General features: G+C 40.9%; 1 protein-coding gene across 7 annotated transcripts in view; it reads left to right on the forward strand.

Moving 5' to 3' along the window:
• RAB15 (RAB15, member RAS oncogene family) overlaps positions 1-21,188 on the forward strand; it is a 64,626-nt gene extending 43,438 nt beyond the window's left edge. For 2 of the 7 annotated variants that reach the window (XM_072629591.1, XM_072629597.1), the window contains exons 4-7: positions 890-967; positions 2,110-2,199; positions 6,961-7,026; positions 7,235-21,188. In XM_072629591.1, the coding sequence (XP_072485692.1) occupies positions 890-967; positions 2,110-2,199; positions 6,961-7,026; positions 7,235-7,393 (393 nt within the window). In that variant the 3' untranslated portion in view covers positions 7,394-21,188. The remainder of the gene's footprint in view (positions 1-889; positions 968-2,109; positions 2,200-6,960; positions 7,027-7,234) is intronic. The other 5 variants (XM_072629595.1, XM_072629596.1, XM_072629594.1 and 2 more) reach the window with 5 other exon arrangements.
• The last annotated feature ends 4,539 nt before the right edge of the window (positions 21,189-25,727 follow it).

Below are 25,727 nucleotides of genomic sequence, written 5' to 3' on the forward strand. Positions count from 1 at the left end.
AGGTGCTGAAGGAAATGCAAAATTTAACTAAGACAAAGCTTCTAACATTTATCTCCAACATTTAGTACAGAATGACCCAGAACGAGTTGTCATAAATGCTTTCTTTCATCAATTTATTTGCTGCCTTTATGAAGGTGGGGGGCTGGGGGTGGGGATTACGATACATATATTCCCAGTTTGATTTGATCACTGTGGTAGTGATACAGTCCCTCTATGACTTAATAAATGGTCTTAAAGAGTGTCAGTCAGTCAGTAAACATTAATTAAGCACCTACTATGTTCCAGGCACTGCACTAAGCCCTGGAATGGATACATACACATATGACTACAGTGTAAAATAGTGTGTAAGTGCAAAATGGAGAAGTGTGAATGAAGTCTTGGGGGGAAAGGTCATCAAGGGTGTCAGGAAGTCATTCAATCAACAAGTCATGATTTAGGACCTACTGTGTTCCAGGCAATGGAATATAAAGATAAAAATGCATGGTCTCTGAAGAAAGTGGGGGATCCTTGGAGCCTTGTTCAACAAATATTTTTTGTCTCCTATTGTGTGAAGAGTTGTGTGAAAAACAGGACTCATGGAACACAGAGTTGTGGGGATATAGCATACATACAAAGAGAAATATGCATAAATGGATTAACTGAGGACAGAAAATCACCTCCCCAAGAACAAAAGAAATTTTATCATAAGCCAAAATGACTTGGACATTAAGAGCTGGGGTTGGAAGTAAGAAGGGATGGTATACGTACTCTGCTGGGAAGAAGGGAGGTTGGGCTCTGGCAGTTATTGGACTGACGTACCCTCTTTTGGCTCACTAGTTCTCAGGATATTTTTCTGTGTGTGTGTGTTTGTCTCTGTGTATCCCTCATTCTCTCTCTCTTTTTATATCAGGGAATATTTTTAGTCTATGACATCAGCAGTGAGCGATCTTACCAGCACATCATGAAGTGGGTCAGTGATGTGGATGAGGTAAGACAAACCACATCTCCCTTTCATAAGGGAAGGCAGAGGATGAGATGGGAGAGCCTAGAGCTCTGGAACTGAAGAATAAATTCTAAGTTGTAGTTCCCATGGATTGAGGACCAGAGCAAAACCCTAAGGAAGAGTTCAGAGTTATCACACCCTATATCTCTTCCACAGACTTAGTTTGGGTCAAGATTTGCCTCAATACTCACCCTGATCTATGACCTACTTTTTTCCATAGGCCTCCAAGGGCTGGATAACTTAGAATCAAATGGGAGACTGGATACCTGGATTCTCATTGAGGTTCCTCTAATAACTAGCTTGATGACTTTATGCAGTCATCTTACTTCTCTGACCTCTATTTTTCTCATTATGAAATGAAGGGTTTGGATTATATAACCCATAACAGAGTTTTTACCCTTGGGTCCATGGACTGATCAGGGGGTCAGTGAACATGGATGGGGGAAAAAAATTCCTTTTTTATTTTCACTAACCTTTAGTTTCCTTTTTAATCTTATGTAATTTATCATATATATTAATAATATTATTCTGAGAAAAGGTCCACAGTTTTCACTGAACTGCCAAAGAGGTCCATAACATAAAAGTGGTAAAGCACCTAATTGATAGGGATCCTTCCTCATCTAAAAGTCCTAGAAGTCTTCGAGTATCTGTAAAATGAAGGGGCTTAGCCTAGATCCTTGGGGGGAAGGGGAACCTGCAGCCTCAAGGCCACATGTAACCTTCAAGTCTGCTTCAAGTGCTTCAAGTGCAAGGGTCTTCAACTGCTGCCCTTTGACTGAATCCAAACTTCACAGAACAAATCCCCTTAATAAAAGGATTTGTTCTTTAAAACTTGGACTCTGTCAAAAGGCCTCACCCCTGACCTACATAATATCTAAGTCTCTCTTGGCTCCAATGTTCTGAGGCTTTACTTGCCCTAAGCTGCCACTATGGCAATCCATCGGAGATACCCTATAAATTGAGCCAGGCTCAACTACTAGGGGAGCTGCCTGCGATGCCCCAGTGAGTGGCTCCTGATCTTGGAGATGGTTTTGTGGCAGACCTCTGGCAGTAATTGTACTATGCAGCAATGGGAATGAAATGGAAGAGATGCAGGAGGCAAGTGGTCCTGTCTTTTTTGTTCCTAGTATGCACCAGAGGGAGTCCAGAAAATCCTTATTGGGAATAAGGCTGATGAAGAACAGAAAAGGCAAGTAGGAAAAGAACAAGGCCAGCAGGTAAGTGGGGGGAGAGCTGTGGCGCAGTGGACAGAGCACCTGACCTAGGGTCAGGGAGGTATAGGTTCTAATGCAGCCTCTGTCACTTACTAGCTGTGTGGCCCTGCGAAGATCCTTTGATCTCTACCTGCCTCAGTCTCCTCATCTGTGTAATGGGGATAGTAATAGTACCTATCTCCCTGGATTCTTGTGAGGATCAAATGAGATAACATTTGTTAAGTGCTTTGCCAACCTTAAAACAAATGTTATCTACTATAATAATAATTATTTTTATTATCGTTAATACTGTTGTTGTTTTCAGCTCCCCTCTGCCCCCAGCTAAATCCTTGGTGCCTCTGGGGTAAATGGGCTGATCTAGGAGCTTTTGAGGAAGAACAGAGCTCTGTCTCTGAACAGCTGCTTCATAATGAATTTTATTGTCGTCATCACTATAAATTAGACCCTGATGGAGAGAGTTACAACAAAAATAATATGAATATCTCACATTTACATGACATGTAAATTTACATGTCTCTTTCCTCCTCTCCAACTGCTAACCTTCTTGGCTTCCTCTAAATTCTAACTAAAAACCCCACCTTCTACAGGACACCTTCCCCAAATCCTCTTAATTCCAGAGCCTTCCTTCTGTTAGTTATTTTCTATTTATCCTGTATAGAGCTTGCTTTGTATATCTCTGTTTGTCCTCTTCATTAGACTATAAGCTCCTTGAGGGCAGAAACTGCCTTTTGCCTCTTTTTGTGTCCCCAGCACTTGCTTATTAGCACAGTGCTTGGCACATAGTAGGCAGTTAACAAATGTTTCTTTATTGACTGAGAATTTTCACTTTTGGTCCTCACAACTACCCTGTGAGATAAGTATATAGGATGAGGAAAGAGAGGACCATTGAGGTTAAATGACTTGCCCACAAACTAGTAAGTGCCTTAGGCAACACCCAAACTCAGCCTTGGGCTCTTAATCTAATTCCCTGAGGGGATTCCCTTCTGAATTCTTCAGGAGTTTGTGCCTTCAGTCATCCCTTCTCTTTCCCTAATTTTCAATCTCTCTTTATGCTCTCACTCTTTCCCTACTGCCTCCAAATCTCTCCAGATGTCCCCCATCCTTAAAAAAAAAGCCTCCCTTGATCTTACCAGGCCCTGATCATGCTGTGTTCTATACTTATTGCCTCTACTTTCTCAATTATTACTCATTTCTTAACCCTCGCCATGTGGTTTCATCCTTCTGTTCCCCTTTCAGCTGAAATTTTTCTGCCAGAATTCGCCAACAACTTTTTTTTTTGCTAAATTCAATGACTTTTTCCCCACTCCACTTTCTGCTATGGCTCAGTTTGGTTCCCCTTTAGAGATACATTGTTCCTGCCATCTATGGGTCTTTACTTAGGTCTATACCCAGACACATCCTTTTTAGCATACCCCAGAGAACCGAATGACACTTCTTTTTCTTTGCCTTCTAATTTGGAATTCACTAAAATTCCTATCAGCTAGGTGGAGCAGTGGATAAAGTGCTGGCCCTAGAATCAAGACCTAATCTGAGTTCAAATCTGGTCTCAGATACTTCCTTAGCTGTCTGACTCTGGGCAAGTCACTTAACCCTGTTTGTCTTACTTTCCCATCTGGAAAATGAGCTGGAGAAGAAATGGCAAACCACTCTCGTATCTTTGTCAAGAAAATCCCAGATGAGGTCACCAAGAATCAGACCCAAACGACTCATCAACACCAACAATCCATCAGTAAACTTTTGCCAGCCTTGCCTCTCCCAAAATAAAGGAATGAATGAATCCAGCGGCTTTTCTTCAGTTCTCATCTTTCTTGACCTCTGTCTAGCATTTTTCATTATAGATCACCCCCTCCTTCTAGATATTATCTCTTCCTTGGACTTTCAGGTGTTAGCCTGTCTGCCATGGGTCGTTTTCTATCTGTCAGATCTTTCCTTCTAAAACTCTTCTACAAGTTATCTTCCAGATCCAAACACATAGGTTTGAAAGTCATTCAGATCTCCTCTTTTCTGTTCATATAGTCTCCATATTGGTGATCTTGTCAGCTCCTCTAGCTCCTCTAGATTTCATAATCATCTCTATATAGAAGACTCTCAGAGCCATCTCTCCTGGGCTGTAGTAGATTTCCCATTGCTGGTTTAATGTCTCTACCTGGATGTTCCACATATGTCCAATTCAATGTGTCTAGTTCATTGTCAGTCCCATCACCTCCATGTGATGCCCCTCCCCATTCCCACGTCTGTATTTCTATCTAGAGCACCATCATTCTCCCTATTACCTGGGTTAGAAATGTAGGCATCACCCTTGACTCTTCACACTCTATCTCTCCCCTAATATTTATTCAGCTGCCAAGTCAGATAATCAAAAAATATGTTAAATACCTACTATGTACCAGATTCTGAAGTAGTTATTAGGGACATAAATAAAATTAAACCATCCCTGCCCTCAAAAAACTTATATTCTTTTTGAAAAATCAATTTTATTTTCATCTCTGAATTCTTTCCTTTCTTCCTTTTCATGTCCCCACTAAGAAAGCAAGAATAAAACCTATTACAAACATGTATAGTTAAACAATCATGTTAACCATGTCCCCCCAAAATATGAAATCAATTTGGACTTTGAGTCTGCCTCTCTTTAGGGAAATGGGTGAAGTTCTGTTCTAATAGGGGACACAACTTCCTAGGAAGTGACTTTTGGCCTGGGCAATTACAGGAATTTGAACAGAGTTGTAGAATAAGATGTGGGAGTGAGGTACAAAGCGGTGTAGGGAATGCTGGCTGGTTGTTGTCTTTCGTTCTCCAAGTGGACCAAAATGACACCACTATGCTAGAATCAGGTTTCAGTGTGTCCAACTGTGGCTGATCAGACCAATATGACCTTGGAATGCTCTATCACAGGTCGGGCACAAATAGTCTGTATGAACATTTGGGGCGGATTCTCTAAATTTGCACATTCTGCATTTCCTTTGAGATGTTTCAATTCTGCTTTGCTCATAGAGCACAACATCTTCTCTGATGTGGGCATTCCATGCTCCCATGTCACACAACCAATTCCAAAATGTTAAGAGAGACCTTGAGGAAGTCCTTGTATCACTTCTTCTGACCACCATGTGAAGGCTTCCCCTGATAGGGAGTAAGGAGTGTAGGGGCAGGTCAGCTGAATGGGATGTGAAGCATGGTATGGTAATATAAATTCTCACTAATTCCACCAATCAGGACAGATCAACCCTAGGGCATAGACCTAAAAATTAGTGTATTAATTAGGTGGAGGGGCCTTTCAGATGGGGGTGGATATAGCCTCTGAAGGTGAGAATCTGGAGGGTTAGTTTTCCTAGTGGGGCAAAGAGCAGACTGGGTGGTAAAGCACCTGTGCTTGAGGTAGGTCCTAGTGACTGGTGGATGGCTGCATGGGATGTTAAGCAAGATTTGAAATCTTGTCAATTCAATCCTACTTGTCCTCACTCCACAATCTAGTAGTCTAGGGCCTCATCACTAATTTTTCCTGGACTATTGTAGTAAGGAAACTCCTAACCACCTTCCTGCCTCATCTTTCCCCTCTCTGTCATCTACCATACAGCTACCACACTGGTGCTCTGAAAGAACCAATGGTCTGGCCATCTCACTTCATTGTTCAAGAACTTCCATTGACTCTTCAATGCCTCTAAAATAAAATATAAATGCCTCTACTTGATGTTTAAAGTCTTTCATGATCTAACTTCAGCCTATTTTTCCAATCTAATTACAAATTAATCCCCTCTGCTAAGGAAGTAGAAGAGATGGATATTTCCAATGTAAGTATGATTCTCCTTGCAGACAACAACTGTTTTTCATTCTCTCTTTGTATATTCAATAATGGCAGCTAAGTGGCACCATAGTGCATAGAGGGCCGGACCTGAAGTCAGGAAGACTCATCTTCCTGAGTTCAAATCCAGCCTCAGACATTTATTAGCTGTGTGCCCCTGAGCAAGTCACTTAATCCTGTTTCCCTCAATTCCTCATCTGTAAAATGAGCTGGAAAAGAAAATGAAAAACCACTCTGATATCTTTGCTAAGAATACTTGAGATCGGGTCGTGAAGTCGTACATAACTGAAAAATGACACACACACACAAACCAAAATGCTCAATAAATGCTTGATGAATTGAATTGAACCTTTCCTTCCTTACCCAAGGCAGGTGATGCTGCAGCCAAACTCACCTGCTGTTTTCATACACATTCTTCATACATATTCCTTTCATGCTTTTGTAAACAGTCTGTACCCCTAGCCTGGAAATGCTCTGCCTCTTCATCTCTTTGAACTTCTAGCTTCTTTCAGTTGGTTCAGGGCTTGAACTGAGAGCAGAAGATTTTACAATTAAAAAAAATACTTGCCTCTGGCTAGGGCAACCAGTCTGGAAGAGATTGGGGGAGCTCTGCCTAATAACCAGGCAACCAAATCCCACTGCTCTTCCTTCTCCAGTTCTCTATTATTTGCTCATCATTATCCCCATCCTTGGGCCAGAGAATGGGACGAAGGTAGAATAAAGAGTGAGAAACTTATCCCCTGGGAATAATGCTAGAAAGAGTCATGGGAAAGTTGAGACTTGGAAAGTCAGGGGATAGAGTTAAGGAGCTGTCTAGGGGACAAAGTGGAAATATCCTCAGGAAGCAGAAGAGATGGGTAATTCCAAGGAAGGGCTGATTTCTCCACCAGCTTCTGGGGACCTCAAGGGCAATTTTCCATCCTTCCTCTCTTGCCAAGCCCCTCTCAGGGGTTTTCTTCTCCTTGCAGCTGGCTAAAGAGTATGGCATGGACTTCTTTGAAACTAGTGCCTGCACCAACCTCAACATCAAGGAGGTGAGTGGACTGGGCCAAGGGTGGGGGTAGGATGGGGCTATGGTAGCTGCTTTAGCTGGGAAAGAGCCAGTCATGGTGGGGAGTTGAGGGAAAGACAAGGAAAAAGGCAAATATTTATAGAACCAAGAGCTCAGGTGACCATGAACAGGGGAAGGCTCTAGAGGAGCATGGGAAGATCAGGGCTAACCCATGTCTTTTTGTCCCTCAGTCCTTCACTCGTCTGACGGAATTGGTTCTGCAGGCACACAAGAAGGAGCTTGATGGTCTGCGAGCACATGCCAGGGAGGAGTTGGCGCTGGCTGAGTTGGAAGAGAAAGACAGCAAAACTGAAGGCACAGGGAACTCTTCAAAAAATTGCTGGTGTTGAGAAATCCATGCAGGGCATCCCTCTGCTCTGTGCCACATTTTCCCCTCCACAGACCAGGGGACAGTAAAGGGCTCTGGGTCTCACTCCCCTACTGCTCTTCCCTCACCCAGATAACTTCATTGAATGTCAGTAGGTATCATTGTCCAGCCTCTGGTGCAGGGTTCCTGTCCTCTGTTAGTGACCTTCTCTTCCCCTCCAGGCACTGATGCCCTCAGATGTTTACCCTGAGCCTCAGGCTCCCTGTGTTTCCAAGATGTGTAGTGACAAGCATCTACAACCTCTCTTTACTTCCCCATCTTGCTTCTTTGGGTCCCTACCTCCCTAGAGTGCCTGAGACCACAGCCACATCCACTCTTTTGCCTCCCTCTGTTTCACAACCACACACACACACACACACGTGCGCACACACACACACACACACACACACATGCACGGTTTTCCTGACCTTTGTTACATATTAGCACTATCAACTCCTCCATTCCTTTCTTCTCTCTGTTCCCTTTTGCCTAAAGCGGGGACTAGTTTAGGGAGTTGGAGCCAAGTTCATTAGTTTTTTTTATTTCTATGTTCTCTGCCATAGGGACTACCACCACCTATGGAATTCATTCTTATGTCCCATCTTTTTTGCATCACAGTTGCCACAGTGTTGTGAGGAGACCAGGAGGGATCAGGGCAGAGGGAATGAGCACCCCACTAGACAGTACCTTAGCATGTGGCAGAGCCTTCCTACCCACTGCCTGATGACTTCTAGCCTTTTGGGAGTAGTTTCTGCATCTTCTCAACTTTTAGTGAAGATCCTCTCTTACTAGAAAATTAAACATGGAGGTAGAAAAGAAATATCAACAGGAGGCTGGGATAAAGAAAAAAGTAGCTCAGGAAAAGGAATCTGGGGGGGTGGGGAGAAAACTCCTTTGCTTGGGATGAAACTGATTTTGTCAAGTTGGTCTCATTTCCCTCACTTCTGTCTTCTCCCTACTCATAAGCACACGCATTTTTCCTCTTCCTGGGCTCCTACAGTTGGAGCAAGTAGATCAGGGAGATGAGATCCTGCTATGGGGAGACTTTGGGATTAATGTTACCAATACAGACAAACTCTTAAGGGATTGGTTGGGGGCGTGGCACAAAATTCATGGAAAAACAGGGTAGTCTGTAAGATGATGTCAACAATTCTCTCTTGGACTGCATCCTTAAGGAAAGGTGGAATTAGTTTTCTGCCTTCATTTTCTAACTGAGAAAAGATTTTCCCATAATCCCTTGGGACTGGGGAGGAAAGCTATACCTTTTCAGTATCCTTTTCTTGACCCCAACTCCCTTCTAACCCAATCCATGGATTTGTTTGACAAAGAATTAGTGGGAGAAGGTCATCGACTTTTATATATCCTACCTTTGTTTCAGGAATGAGGCTGAGGAGTGGGAGAAGTACCAGATCCTAGGTGAGGAGTTCTTAATGACATTCTGGGTACCCTTAAGGATAAAGGATAAGGAGCCCATCTTGCTCCTTCAGTGGGCTGATTGTGATGGAATATTTCCAACTGAAAACTCTTGTACTGTAGCTGGCAGCAGGAAAGAAGGAGATTGTGATGTTCATTCAGAGCTTCTAGTTTAGGAAGATGCCTCCTTTTGCTTGCGTTCCTGAGGCTCTGCATGTCAGAATCCTAGGTTGGGCTCAATTTGCCTGCAAGTTCAAAGAGACTGAATGTATGCTTGCACCTTGGGAGATCAGGATAATCAGCTCCCCTTTGGGGTCACCCCACCCTGGCATCCCAATATACCAGCAACCTAGAAGAGAGATCAATTATCCAGCTGCCTCTTAATACCTCAGACAGGGGCCCTAACAAGACTACTGGGGATTCAGCAATGTAGAAGTAAAATTCATTGAGTATCCTGGCAAGGAATAAAGGGTGTGTGTATGTGTGTGTGAGACCATGCACCCCTTCCAACATGCTGTCTAAATAGTTCAATTTAGTCTCTTCCCCATAACTCAGATTATAGAAAGGCCAGGGAAATTAAGAATGAGAAAAGGCTGAGACTGGTAGAAAAAAACAGGAACATATGGGACTTCTAACTGATGAGAGACTTAAGGTTAAGGGAGAGGAGACAAGGAGATGGGACTCCACTTAAATCAGCTAAATTTATTAAGCCTCTATTAGGTGCTTAATTGATAGTCAATAAGCATTTATTAAGTGCCTGCTGTGTTCCAGGCACAGTGCTAAGCACTGGGGATACAAAGAAAGGCTAAAGAAAGCCCCTGCATTCAAAGATCTCACACTGTAATGGGGGAGACAACAAGTAAATATATACCAACAGGCCACGAACAAGCTAAATAGGAAATAATCAGTAGAGGGAAGGCCCTAGAATTAATTAGAGTCTGAGGGGTTCCTATAGAAGGTGGTATTTTAGTTGGGACTTGAAGGAAAACTCATAAGCTAAGAGGTAGAGATGAGGAAGGAGAACATTCCAGACATGGGGGATAGCCAGGGAAAATGGAAGGTCTTGTTCACAGAATAGCAAACAAGGAGGTCAATGTTATTGGATCTAAGAGTATGGGTGCAGCTGTGGGTGATGTAGGGTATAAGAAGACTGGAAAGGTGGGGCTGGTTATAAAGGGTTTCGAATGCTAAACAGGATTTTGTATTTGATCCTGGAGGTGATAGGGGGTCACTGGAGTTTACTCAATATGAAGACAACATATTTGGACCTGCGTTTTGGAAAAATCACTTTGGCAGCTGAACAGAGGATGAACTAAAGTGATGGACAGACCAACCAACACACTTATTGCAATAGTCCAACTGGGAAGTGATGAGGGCCTGTACTATGTTAGTTGCTTGAGGTTATGCAGAGTTTACATAAAACACTGGAATTCTGCCTTCATGGAGTGTAATAGTCTGGTAGAAAGGTAAGAGAGAAGCAGAGATGACTATACTATGTAATGGTACATAAGTGCATTATAGAAGTACAGAACAAATTCCATATGAGGGAGGAAGTCATCACCAACAGGAGGAATCACAGAATCTCGGTGCAGATAAAGCCAGACTTCATCTTGCCTTTAAACTGGGATGCCCCACTGGGTTAGAGCCAGGCAGTGTTATCTTGGGCCCAGGATGCTCATCATAACATATGTATCAGTGTGGTCTCCCATTCAATCCACACATTTACTAAGTGCTCCCTATATCCACAACAGTGTGATGGACTTACCTGAAAATCAGGCAGAGATATACATTTCCCTCCTCAGGAGGATGGGGCCAGATTCTACCCCTTGCTAAGAGTCCTGGAAAGGTTTTACCACCAATTAGCATGTTAAGGGAAGTGGCTGCTGATGGAAGGTAGAGTTTTATTTTAAGGGAGAAGCCTGGTTTGGGGCATGGGTGGGGAGGTGGAGTAACAGTATTGGTGTCTCATAACCCTTCCATAAGCCCCAGAAATGGCACATGGGAATGGCATGAAACCTAGGCCATTGCAGCGCTCCCCTTGCCTATTAGCCCATCTCTGCCATCTCTGCCATCCCTGCCCCTGCTGTCTTGGCACGCAGCCTTGTTCCAGAAATGACACTGTTTTCTGAGCCCCTGCCCATCTCTGTGACTTGTGAACATTGCTGTCCTGTGTCTGGGGTTCATTGTATGAACTGTGAGCAGGGACTCATCTATTTTAAACACAAATGTTTACAGAATAAAGGAAATTTCAAATCACAACTAGGCTGCAGCATAGCAGTCCTGGCATAGAAAGTCACAATGAGAAGGGAATGGGGATTTCTAGTTGTTGGTATAAAGGAGGGGTCTAAGTGCCCTAAGTCACAGCACTTTGATTTCTGCTGTAGTTTTTCTGATATCACTACAAAGAAGTCTACTTTTGAGGCTACAGAATCTCTTCTTATCCTCTTGAGAAATGGGCTTAAAACTGTAGGATTTGTGTGAGACACAAGAAAGAATTTCCAACATTGATTTGCTAAAAGAGGTTCTCATGGGAGTTTGATGATGATGATGATCATCTCTGGAAGGTTTTTAAAACTAACATTCATTTTTAATTTGGGGGGAGTATAATAGTGTCTATCTGCATGACATTCAGAGAAGGGACAAAATGATCTTTTGAGTCCATTTCGATTTCATATTAGATATTTCAGGGAAGAGGAGGCAAAAATCAAGCATTTTTTCTCCTCTTTTTCACCTTTTCACCATCCCCATCCCCACCCCCACTGAAAATAAAGAACTTTTATATCACATAACCACGCAAAACATTTCCACATTGGTCACATTCAAAAATGCATTTATTCTTTTGCATGTCTCATCTCCCAGTTAGACTTGCGACATTTTTCCTCACTGGTGTTCTGGAAAATGATTGGCCAGTTAGTTGATCAGTCCTCAAGTCATTCAAAATTGTTTGTTTTTATAACAATGCTATCATATCTATTGTTCTTTGAGTTCTGCTCACTTCCCTCTGCATCAGTTCGTACAAGTCTTTTCATGTCTCTTTGAAGTATGCTTTTCTCTCATTTCTTTCTCTCTCTTTTTTTATTGCATATTGTTTATTCCCTTAAAGCTAGTGGTTACATGGCCATGGAGTCAAAAGGAAAACCTCTGACTGCCTGACAGAAGAATGACCAGGCTTAAATACATGTTACCATGAGAAAGGAATTTTCTTAGTTGTAGAAGTTGTAAATTCGGTGAGACAAGATGATTAATAAGGTAGAGTCAGCTGGAAATTAAGATCTTAGGATATCTATTTTCCTCTCTCTCTTTCCTCTCTCCTCTGCATATCAAGATAAGAAAAATCCCACCATTCTGTAGTAGGCATCCTGTCATAAACAGGTCGTTGAAGTTCCTGACACTTTTCTCTCATTTCTTACAGCACATTAGCATTTCATTATGTGGTTTCTCTCATTGTATCTTGGGCCATCTCCAGTCATCCTGATGAATATCTTCTCACTGGACCCAGATGGCTCAGGAGGGGAAAGTGAGGCTGGTAACCTTGCATACCCCTCCCTCTCTCAAAACAAAGTCAAATACAAGTCATAAAAAAGCAAATAAAAAACCTTCTTATTGAGAAAAAGTCCTTTAGGGAACCCTTTCCTTAAGAAAAATTGGTTCCTTCTGGTTCTCTGCACACATGTGTCTGGCAGGTGTGTGCCAATCCCAGGTTACAAGAAAGAGAAGAGGCCAGATCCTTTCTGAAGAGTCAGCTCTCCAGGGCTTCAAGCAGAGATGGAACACCTGCCAGGATGTTTTCCTTTAGTCCCTCCCCAGAATTGAAATACCATTTAATCCATTCAGTTTCATTTTAACATTTATTAAAAACACATTAAGTGCTTGGCAGGATTTTTTTTTAAACTGGCTTATGATTTCATTAGTGTCTAAAGTTCTTGGTGAAGAACATTCTTTACCAGTGCAAATCATTAAGTCTGCCACGTATAGATTTAGAATGTTCTGTTGTTGAGTCATTTTCAGTTGTGTCCAACTCTTCATGCTCCCGTTTGGGGTTTTCTTGGCAAAGATACTGGAGTGGTTTGCTGTTTCCTTCTTTAACTCATTTTACAGATGAGGAAAGTGAGGCAAACAGATTTAAGTAACTTGTCCAGGGTCACACAGCTGGTAAATACCTGAGATGGGATTTGAACTCAGGAATATGAGTCTTGCTGACTTCAGGCACAGCACTCTGTCCATTGTGCCACCTAGCTGCCCTTAGAGAATTCACTGGAGCACTAATAGATTAAATAATTTTTTTAGGGTCATAGATCTTAAGATCATAGGATCATAGATATAGATCTGGAAGGGGCCTTAGGGATCATTGAATCCAACCTCCTCACATTAAAGAGGTATTAGAGACCCAGAAAAAGAGAGGTTAAGTGATTTACCTAAGACTGCATAGCTAATAAGTATCTGAGACAGGATTGGAACTCAAGTCTTCCTGGCTCCAAGTCCAGTTCTCAATCTACTTCACTGCCTACTGTTTCTACAAAGGCAAATGTAGGGTTTCCCCATGAGAGACCCAAACCTTGTTTTTCTCTGATATAAGGGGTAACTCAGCTTCATACTTTTAGTATAGGAAGGCTAAAGGCTGGGTTTGAACTCAGGTCTTCTGACTCTGAAGCCAGGCCTCTAATCATTAGGTCAGAATAGAAAGGTAAAAATGAAAAACATTTCCTACACTCAAAGATCTTCAAAAACCTTGGAACTGGTCCATAGACTTTTGGACTCAAGGATCTCAAAGCCTGTGATATTCCACAAAAGTTTGGCTGCCTCCAATTTACAGATGGAGAAATTAATGCATGAAAAAATGGAAACAGTCTGCTGAGTTATTGGGCACTTGGGAGGACTCTAACAGATTGTCCATGTTTTCATCTTTTAACCTTGAACTTTCTCCCCCTATTTTAATTCCTTTTAAAAAATTACATTTTCTGATACACTTCTCCATCCTCTTTAAAAAAACAAAACAAAAAACTTCCCTTGGCACAAATTAAAGCAGTTAAACATAGCCAGTCAAAAAAAGCAATCCAGTGTTGCAATTTCAGCTACATTTTTCTACCCATTATACCTCACCTCTGTACCCAGGAGATACATAAGTCACTTCTATTTCTTGGAACCAAGGTTGTTTATTGCAATTTAATTGAAGTTCAGTTGCCATTTACTGATCTTTTCATTTCCATTATTGTATATTGTTCTCTTAAGAGTCTTGAACTCTTCAGAAGAAATCCAAGACATTAATACAATTATCTTTTTTATTCCTTTATTGGACTTTCAAGTTATCAGAGCCCCTTGTGGTCACTTAGCTGTGCCTTATACTGAGAATCTCATGGGTAATCCTGGCTGTATCTAGAACTACAGTAGCCTGAATCCTATCTGCATGACTTCTTATGGGGCACATAGGCTCCCTTGTAAGCACCTTTGGGACTTACCCTTTGGCTGAGAGATAATGAACATTACTTTTACACCAATTCATGTGTTCATTTTATCTCACTAACATTTATTACATCCATAACATGTGAAAAATCACTGTGCTAGGCCCTGTGGTAGATAGGAAATGAGAAGTCAGACATAATTCCTGTCCCCAAAGACCTTACAATGAAAGGGGGTACTTGATAGAATCTCAGAGCTGAAGGAGCCTCAGAGGTAGTTTAGTCCAATCTAACCTAAATGGTTAGAACAGCATGGTCATCATCCAGTCTCTACCTGGAGACTTCCAGTGATAAGGAGCTCACCACCTTCCAAAGTTGGGCAGCTCTGAAAGCAATTTTTTCCTAATATAAAACTGAAATCTGCATTTCTCCATCTTTTTTCCCTTTGTTCTTAGTCTTGCTTCCTGGGGCCAAGAAGACCAAGTTCAATCCTTCTTCCATTTGATGGTCCTTCAAATACTATGACAGCTCCAGTCACTAAATGTTCTCTCCCAACCATCCTCAATTCCTTCAGCTAATGCTTTTGTGAAGAGAGGGTAACCCTAATGACTCTACCTTATTTAATTCTGAAGGCCATTGTTATGTGAGAATGTATCTCACTGTATCTGTCAGATTTTTAAGTGGGAACACAGTCTGGGCATCAATCAAAAGGAATTTTAACTAGATGCTATAAGCAATCTGTTAGGACTGGTCACACCCTGTGGATTGTCTATCAGGTCAGTTTGAAACCTAAGAGATTTGAGCATCTGGCAGTGAAGAGAAGCCTCCAGCCACACCCCTGAGAAGGAATCACTTGTGGGTATGTGAGTGTGAGGAGAACACCCATGCTGCCTCAGTTTCTGGCCCTTCCCACTTTAACTGAAGGAGGGCCCAATGAACTTCAGAGGACAGGAGGATTGTAACCATCTAATATGCCCTAACAGCAATCCCAGGACAGCCATATCTGATGCACATGTCTGCACTGGGAGCCAAAGATAAATTGGATGTGATAAGGAAAGGCAGATTCAAGGCTTTACAAAGAGCCCAGCAAAAAGTTATATTATACCTTAGGAGAACTTCATGAGAACCCCACAAAAGGTAGAAAAGGACTTCCTGCAAACACAGGCTGTAAGTTCCTTCTGTCACATGGCTTCCTAAGGTTGAGCCCATCTTCCCCTGGACTCTGTAGATACTTGGTGGGAGAGTGTATCACAAACTTCTGGGAAGATGTTTTGTGCAAACCACTTTTGCCATAACACTTGAGTAAATAACTCTTTCCAAAAGATAATTAAGTGTGGCTATCTAATTGATGGTCATGTTGGGAAGCGCATTTGTGGGGGCTTTTGAGCATTAGGAAAACCACTTACAACACCTCTTTGCTAACTCTATAACCATGAGTATATGTAGTAACCCTGATCTGGGGTCTTAACCTGCTAGTGCAAATAGGAGTTTGGGAGAGTAACTCCAAAGCATTCACTACACTTACATGGCATGATTTCCATTCTGGTCATGGTCCAGTTCTTTAGTGTCTTTTTAAAAGTGAAGCATACAGAGTTGAATACAATACTCTAGACAGTGCTAAGGGAAAGTAGATGAAACAACCACTTCTTTTGTTCTAGATACTATGCCTCCCTTGATGCAGTCTAAAGTTATACCATGGTGTTCTATGAAAAGCCACCATATAACATCATTATGGTTTTCAGACAACCCAAATTGCAGGTGACCCCTAGGACAAAAGATATACATGTAGTGGGCATAAAGGAAATGTAGAGTAAGGAAAAGATGTGGTTTGGTCCTGTAATGAGAGCAAGGAATACAATAGACAACTGGAGGGTTGTAGTGGTATTCATACAATGTTAAATAACCCAGAGGAAACTCTCCATCATTTAAGGTAGATCTTTCTAGAGGATTTTTGGAAGGTCATGGATAAGAATCATATAGAATGATGGATAGTATAGTAGTTCAGGTCTTACCAGACCATTCTGGTCTTTCAGGTTTGAGATTAGGACAAAATGAGACACTTATGAAACATTCACAAGTTAACAAAAGGGAGACTTGCTTCACCATGGCAAGGAAAGGATATTCAAAGAAGGGAAAAGATAGTCATTGAGAATATAGCCTTAAGTTGCTTCAGGCTTCCCTCTCTCTGTGTCGCCCATGATGGTCTGCTGGCAAGAAGTCTAAGGGAGCAACTGAAGATCCTTCTGCCCTGTTTTTTTGATACCAGATGTCCAGGGAACTGCTGAATGGCTTGAGCCTTTAGTCTCCTAAATCAATTAAATCTCAAGGATTGTTTCAATACTGTTTAAAGGAAAGGACAACCATGTCCTGCATACCAGAGGACTGGTTGATATCCCTCTTTCTGTAGATGGGTTTATCTGAGCCTTGGGTAGGTATACCCACATTTACATCAGCATGAACCCATGTAAAGAAAGACCATGTTCTTTTTCTTGCTGCCAATGTCATCTGAAGACTTATATGGAGCCTACAGCCCACTTAAAACTCCCTGCTCTTTTTCATGCAAACATCCAGTCATGTTTCTCCCACATTTTATTTGTGAAGTTGATTGTTTTTTAAAAGAGAGTCAAAGTATAAGACTTTACATTTATTCCAATCACATCTTCTTCCATTAGATTTAGCCCAATGTTCAACACATCAAGATCTTTTTGGATACTGATTTTGTCATCTAATGTGTTAGATATTCCTCCTAAATTTGTGCATCTGAAAAGTTAATATTCCAACTGAAATATTGAATAGGATATATTAAATATTGAATAAGGTATACCTACATACTTTTTTTGAGGCAATTGGGGTTAAGTGACTCACCCAGGATCACATAGTAAGTGTCTGAGGCCATATTTGAACTCAGGTCTTTCTGATTGCAGAGCTAGTACTCTATCCACTGTGCCACCTAGCTGCCCCATACCTATATACGTAAGGATAGTTCTCTGGGACAGTACTCCACTAGACAATTCCTTCCATTAACATTAATCATTACTCTTTGAATTTGGTAAGTCAACCAATTCCAGAATCTGTCTATCTGCACTATCACTTAGCATTTATCATTCCTCTTATCCACAGGGACAGTGAGAGAGATGTTTCTTGCTTCCTTCCAGTTATTCTATGTTTATGACCTCACTACAGTCTGAAAAGAATCCAAATACAGGGGACCCAAAGGACAAAGGAGTGACACACAGTTACTATAAAGGAAATAAATGATAAGAAGTGAGCATGGGTGTGTACGAAGCATTAGATGTACCAGTTAAATGATTGAGTTGACCAAGAAACATTAGTTTGGCATGATCTGTCCTTGATAAGCTCATATTATCTCATAGTGATCATCTGTTCCCTTCCTAAATAATTTTAAAATATCTCTTTAATAATATATTCTAGACAAACTTGGTCCCAAATAAGAGAGATGAGAAAACACCTCCTCCTACTCCTTTTAAAAATTCAATTTTATTTTCAGTTCCAAATTTTCTTCTTCCCTCCATCCATTGAGAAGGCAATATCCATTACAAATATGCATTAGTCATGTTCTGAAAAAAATAAAAAGGAAGAAAGAGAAAAAAATATTCCTCTTGAGTCGTTTGGGACTATCATGGGCCATTGTGTTGATCAGTTACTAAGTCTTTCATAGTTGATTATATTTACAGAATTGCTGTTACTGTATAAATTGTTCTCCTGGTTCTGTTCATCGGTTCATATGTATTTCCAGGTTTTTCTGAAACCATCCCCTTCATCATCTTATATGGCACAATAACATTCCATTATATTCATATACCATAATTTCTTCAGATATTCCCCGATGGGCATCCCTTGATTTCTAATTCTTTGGCATGACAAAAAGAGCTATAATGAATACTTTTTGTACATATGGGCCCTTTTCCTTTCCTTTTCCTTTGATCTCTTTGGGGTATAGACTTAGCTGTAGTATTTCAGGTCAAATTGTATGCATAGGTTCATAGTTTTGGGGACATAGCTTCAAATTGATTTCCAGAGTGGTTAGACTAGTTCACAACTCCACCAACAGAGGAATACCTATTTTTACACATCCACTCCAGTATTAGTCATTTTCTTTTTATGTCACCTTAGTCAATCTGATGGGCATGAGGTGGTCCCTCAGAGTTGTTTTACTTTACATTTCTCCAATTGTTTGTGACTTAGAGCACTTTTTATATGACTATTTATACCTTTGATTTTTTCTTTTGAAAATTGCCTATTTATATCCTTTGAACATTTATCCATTGGGGAATGGATATTATTCTTACAAATTTGGCTTAGCTCCCTATATATTTGAGAAATGAGAATTATATCAGAAAAATTTGTGACACATTTTTTTCTCAGTTTCTTACTTTAGTAAGAAAATTTTTGTGGTTTTAGTTTTGGGACAGCAAGTAGTCCAATTTGTTTGGAGCACATAACGTAAAAGTAGTGTCAGATAAGAATGGAAAAGTGGAATGGAATCACAATGTCGAGAGCCTTGAATGTCAAATTATGCAGTTTAGACTTTATTTGATAAGCAATGGGGAGTTACTGAAGTTATCTGAGTGGTGGAGTGACATAATCAGAATTATACATGAAATAGTGAAGAATGGATATTCTATGATTATTTCCCACCATATTCATGGTGATTTGGGGGTGACGGTTGGAGAATGGGCAGCTAGAGACAATTAGGTGGTGCAGTGGAGAGAGCATCAGAACGACCTGAGTTCAAATCTGGATTCAGACACTTACTGGCTGTGTGACCCTGGGCAAACTACTTAATTCGAATTGTATGTGTGCATGTGTGTGTGCGTGTGCATGTGCGTGTGCGTGTGAGAGAGAGAGAGAGAAAGAGAGAGAAAGAGAGAGAGACAGAGAGACAGAGAGAGACAGAGAGAGAGAGAGAGAGAGAGAGAGAGAGAGAGAGAGAGAGAGAGAGAGAGAATCAGCAGCAGCAGGAGATCCCCAGCCATTTCCTTTCTACTTACAGAGTTAGAACAATCCTAGTAATAGGGTACTATGAACAGGGTAGGGTAGGTCTTCTATGAGGCTCCCAGCCTGCTAATAAGTTCACACTCTTCTTGTTGATGGAAGGCCCTTTGGTTAGTGATAACCAAAGTATTAGTATTAGTAACTATAACGTCCTAGAACTAGAATTAATGATGTACAAATTCTCTTTGAAGTAAGACATTCTAATTCTATAAATAACTCTACAAAGTTTACTGACACTGACAACATCTTGTTCTGGGTGATTATTCCTTTCTCTTGGATCCTGTCCTTAATTCTTCTGGTCCATTTTCTTTCAGTCATAACTAGGAATTTTTTATCTGGGGCAAAACTATTGGGGGATCAGGATGTGATATCTTCGCAGATGACTGATCACAGGTAGAATCCAGCTGTTGATCCTTCAAAAAATGCATTTGGAAAAAGGGCACCATGATGAGACCCCTGGGAGTGGCAGCTTGGAGATGGTTGTAGCAGGGGACTGCAAGGGAAAGTGTAAGGGTGGTGGTCATTGTGGGAAGGAATTGTGCCCCATCCCCAGTGTTGGTTTTCAGAGGCAAATCTTTGATTACCCTCATATTAATTATGACTCTTTCTGCTTTAAAACACCAAAGTTTGAAAAGAAATTTGTAATTGTTTCATCTGCACTTATTTAACCACTGTTTCCCCATAGATAAAAAAGGGGTTGCAATCAATTCATTCCATCTTGAGATACAATAGTTTCCCATATTAGCTCCAGTCCTTCATTCCAGTGTACTGAACCAAAGAGAACAGAAGTCAAGAGCTACAATCTACATATATACTTTTTGAAAGAATTTAAGTTATTATATCATAAATTGGTCATTCTGCATTTTCATGGCACATTTTGCTTTCTTATGGCACAGATAAAGATTTTTAAAATTCTTGTTTCTTTCTATTTTCCTCATTTTTCTGACCTAGATTATATTCATTTCTCTCTCTGCTCCTGCCTGGCTTTACAAAATATTCCCATATCAAATATAAGGTGCTTAATTCTGTTTTCTTGACTATTAATCCATTGAATATTTAGTAATTTAATATATGTAGGGAAGTGTGTGTGTGAGTGTGTATGTGTTGTGTGAAAGGGTAGGAGTCAATTGAGTCAATCAATTGCCCCCTTCATTCCAGAGATAGGATACTATGACCTGAAACCCTTGTCAGGTGAGGAAAATCAATCGTTAATGAATTCAGAGGAATGAACATGGTATAGATATCAAGTAATGAATCACAGACTTCAGGCTAAGTGCAGAAAAATTCTTGAGCAATTTAGATGTCCTTGAAAGTCCTTAGATGAATTGGAATGATGTTGCACAGGATTGTGTTCAGAGTGGTTGAGGTAATCTGGTCACATCTTGTGGGTTGTTGTATAAAATAGCAGACTGCTTTGGAACCTAGAAATCTGAGCATCTAGCAATTTTGTGGTGGAAGCCTCTAGCTAAGTCCCTGAGAAGGAATTGCTTGAGGTGTGGGGTGAAGGGGGAGAGGAGAAGAGCCCTAGTCTTTGACTCTGACTGTTTCCTGCCCCTTCTCTAGAGAATACCTCATGAATTTCAGAGGGCTGGAGAACTTGGACTTTTTTCATTGGCTTCCTAGTCCTTGCAGCATCTTTGGAACAGCTGATGCAGTGTCTGTATTGAGAAATGAGAATATACAAGACATGCTAAGGAAAGGCACTTTCAAGACTCTATGAGGAATCTAGCAGAGATCTACCACTATACCTAAGGAAAACATCTCGAGGACTCCTACAAAAGGACTTGTGCTGTGAATTGCAATGTTTGCCACACTTGCTCTATGCTCTACTCCACTTTCCCCTAGATTTTGTATATACTAATGGAAGAGTATGTTATGAACATTTGGAGGGATGTGTGTGGATATTTTGTACCAACTATATCACCATAATAAATATTCCATTTTAAAAGCTAATTAAGTCTAGTTTATTAATTGATGTCACTGATAATCGGGGAAAACATACTAATCAGAATTGTGTGTGCATGTGTGTGTGTGTGTGTGTATGTGTGTGTATCCAATGCTATAATCATTATACTCTGGATGATGATGATGACAATGTTCCCCACCTGGAGTCCCCAGGTGAAGATGATGAGAGAACAAGTGACAATTTGGGTCCTGAAGATTATCCTTCCCATTCACCAGAAGTTGACAGGATTATATACATATAGACAGAGGGCACAGGGTGAGCTGAATATCTAAATGGGGATATATATATATTCACATATATATATGGATGATACCTAAAAAAATAAAATTAAGGGTTGAGAGAGGAATATATTGGGAAGAGAAAGGGAGAAATAGAATGGGGCAAATTATCTCTCACATAAAAGAGGCAAGAAAAAGCTTTTTCGATGGAAGGGAAGAGCGAGGAGGTGAGAGGGAAAGAGTGAACCTTTCTCTCATCAGATTTGGCTTAAGGAGGGAATATTATGCACACTCAGTTTGGTATGAAAATTTATCTTATACTACAGGAAAGTAAAGAGGAAGGGGATAAGTGCGGGGTGGGAGGGCAAATGGGAGGAGGGGTAATTAGAAGTAAACACTTTTGAGGAGGGATAGGGTCAAATGAGAGAATAGAATAAATGGGGGCAGGATAGGATGAAAGGAAATATAGTTAATCTTTCACAACATGACTGTTATGGAAGTGTTTTGCATAACTACACATGTATAACCTATTTTGAATTGCTTGCCTTCTCAGTGGGGATGAGTGGGGAGGAGGAAGGGAGAGAAGTTGGAACTCAAAGTTTTAAAAATGAATGTTAACAATTGCTTTTTACATGCATCTGGGAAATAAGATATACAGGTAATGGGGTATGGAAATCTATCTTTCCCTACAAGAAAATAGAGGGGAAGGGGATGAGAGAAGGAAGAGGTGTGATAGAAGTGAGGGCAGATTGGGGGAAAGGATAATCAGAATGCATGCTGTCTTGGGGTGGGCAGAGGGGAGAGATGGGGAGAAAATATGGAACTCAAAATATTGTGAAGTGAATGTTGAAAATGAAAAATAAATAAATAAATAAAAGAAAAATAAACTACTAGTGACTAGCAAACTAGATAACAAACTACTGGCTTACTTGCCAACCACAAGAATGCCAATGACTAAACCCAACGTGGGTGGGATGTCCTAATGTTAGTGGAAAGTTCCCCAACTTATTCTTGTACTTCCAGACCACCCTCTCTTGCCTAACATGAGGAAAGGACCATCTTATGACCACTTAGTCAGCAGAGATGATCCTTGCCTTGCCCATCCTGTGACCACCCATGCTAAAACATCATTTCTGGCCCTTCTGGATGGTCAAAAGCAATGTCTATCATCCAATGAAACTCTATATTTTACTTTGCCTTTTCTGTCTCTCACTATCAAGCACTGTAAAACGGAGGCCCTGAAGTAAGGGGGTATCTCAGATCACGAAGATCTGAGGTTCACTTCATTAGATGGGGCCACGGACCCTTGGAACTCTGCCTCAATGGTTTTCCTTGCAAATTGTACAGTTTTGGACCTCACTGATGGTAAGGTCAGAATACTGATCTGACCCCTTAAACTTGCTCTGGTTTTTCCCTTAATTTCACCGTTCCAGTCCATAACCTAGAGTTGGACCTTAGGAACTAGCACCAATCCCCTTATTCCCTTTCCACAACCTTGGGAAGAATCTGGCATAAGTTTAGGAGGAGGGTCCCTGTAGGAACTCTTACTCTATTTCTCTTCCATTTTCTTCTGTTAAATAAACTGGGTGTCTAAAGAACTGCCTGTGGAACCGATTGATGTTCAAACTAGCTGAAACTGAGCTAGGACAATGGGGGCTCTAGAATGGTAAGTATTCCTATCATTTATGATCCCAAATTATATTTTTTATCAATCCTTAGGCTAGAATTCAGAACTCTGTCAGTAAGGGTTTCTTTCTTTCTTGGCTATTCAAATCTGTGTGGCTTGTTTTGGGTAGGAGGCTTCTACATGCATAGAGGAAGGGATCTTCTACACATCTCCAGTCAAATCAACTAACATTTATTAAGTTCCTGCTAAGCACTTGAGATAACAAAGAAAAAAAAAATCCAGTAACATAAAAACCAGTCCCTGTTGTCAAGGAGCTCACAGTCCAGGGGGGGAGACAACATTCAAATAATGATTCACAAACAAGGTATAGACATGGGGGGTTCAGAGGCAAGGCACTAAGACTAAGGAGCAGGGGAAGGCTGGGGTTCTCCAGCTCACTTTGGTGATGGCAACATCCTACTGAAAGCTCTCCTCTCCCAGGCTTGGATCTCTAGACTTCCTGCCTTGGAAACAAAACAGAAGACACCAGGGAATGGTGATGAGCTCCCCCAGAGATAACTCCACCAAGACCATCCAGCTCACAGTCTTCCTAGGCTACCAGGAAATGGACAGGCCTGGCACTAAGGTGAATAGGAAATAAGTGGGCAAGACAGAGTCTATTGTGGAAATGTTCCACCATAATCATTAGAGATATCATGTGATACATATGAACCTATAGCCTCTGTATATTCAAAACCATCCTTCCCCTAAGTGATGAGTGGAAGAGGTGGTTATACAACAATCAGCATAAATCCAAGAAATCCTTCACTAAGTACTATAAGAAATGGTAGGATGGTGATGACAAGAAACAGCTATCTAAAGTCTCAAGGTTATTGGGTCATTGATTATAGCCAGAGGTATAGAAAAAAGAAGTGTCACCTGATAAAAATCCTGGTAAATTGTGGCAATATGACTGAGAACCTGGACTGAGACCAGGAAAAGCTGGAGCATTAAGTGCTAGGGTCTACTATATCTGGGTAAGAGAAGGTGAATGATGTCATTGGGGTGATCAAGGACAAGTATTACAAGGTCATCACTAGCCTCTTGCACACCAAGGAGCTGCTTCATTAAACCCCACCAAAGTCTGCACAAAGTGGCTTGTATACAGAGCTTGATACCTGTCCATGTGGCATTCTCTGTGACCTGGACTGGTCAGCAAGGGTATCTTAACCACGCTGACATAAACAAGATTTACAAGATTGGCCAAGGTTAAGATTAGGGAAGATACACTGATAAAAAATAATGCATCCACAAATTTTGTTCTGTCTGGGAAGATTTGTCCATTATAACAAAGAGACTTTATCATGCTGGAAGGTTTGGGACCAAGAAGTTGGTTCTCCCCTAATGAAAGTCCTTGTTGATACAGATGAAACGTCATGCCCTAGAGAAGATTTGACTTGAAATTTATGAACACCACTTCCAAATTTGACCACAGTTGCTTTCTTTCATGGGACTACTCAAGGACTGTGTCGCTAGAGAGAAGGCTGCTTAATGTTTGCAAGTCAACTTGGGGCTGGCGAACTCTTAATAAAATTTGAAATATTTTTAAAGAAAAAGAAAGTTGGTTGGGACACTAGAGGTTATATGATTTGCCCATGATTACACAGCTAGAGTGTATTAGAGGTTTAATTTTAAAGCAGAGAAAACTTCCCAAAAGTGTTTACCTCTCTTTGTGTTTTGCCCAAGGGTATACAACCAATTTAATGCTATTTCTCCTAACATCCATTTTCATGGAATTAATTAATTTTGTGAAGGAGAGTTTACCTGTATATTTTATTGTAATGCGTACTGATTTGACTCATTCAGATACTATTTAGGATCTTTTGGAACTTCTAGGATATTTTGATGATTTATAAGGACTGTGCAGTAGAATATTTGACATTGAGAATTACCCAACTTTTCCAGTTATATCCCCTAAAAAGCAACAGAGAGTAGTTCAGTGGATACAGTGCTGGACAAGAAAAACCTGAGTTCCAAATCCAGCCTCAGACATTTGCAAGCTGAATGACTGTGGACAAGTCACTTAAATTCTGTTTGTGTCATTTTCCTGAATTGTAAAGATAATAATAGTGCCTACATTCCAGGGCTGTTATAAGGATCAAATGAGATAATATTTGTAAAGTCCTTAATAAATACTTGTTTCCTTCCTTCCTAAAGTCTAATCCAACATCTCATAATGACACAGAGGTTCTTGATTCCGGAAGGTTATGCCAACACTGCATAAGGTCTGGTGAATCCCACCAAACAAAACAAAAAACAACCACCTTTGAGAATGGGCCTAGATATGTTTGGAGCGAACATTTTAGCCTCAGAAACTCTCAGTCATAAACAAGTCTCATTTTGCATCGGCTAAGGATGTACTGGTGCAAATGTCAATAGATGATCTTTGTAGTAAAGCCACTTGGACAGTTGCTGGTGTATGTTCTTTAGGATGCGATGGGCACTCACAGAATGTCCTTGGGAATAGTTGCACCCCTCTAGTACAGGTAGAAGTCAACACTTCTGCTCTGTCATCAGTTTACCTCTCCTCCCTCCCTCCTCCCCCTTAGACTCCAAGGTCTCTGGTTTCCTAAGGTAGGGCAGAGAGACTGAATTATTCACATATACCCAGAGATAACAAATCAACCCTGCCTAGGTTGCCA

Source organism: Notamacropus eugenii, chromosome 1 (assembly GCF_028372415.1).
Source record: "Notamacropus eugenii isolate mMacEug1 chromosome 1, mMacEug1.pri_v2, whole genome shotgun sequence".
Lineage (NCBI taxonomy): Eukaryota > Metazoa > Chordata > Mammalia > Diprotodontia > Macropodidae > Notamacropus > Notamacropus eugenii.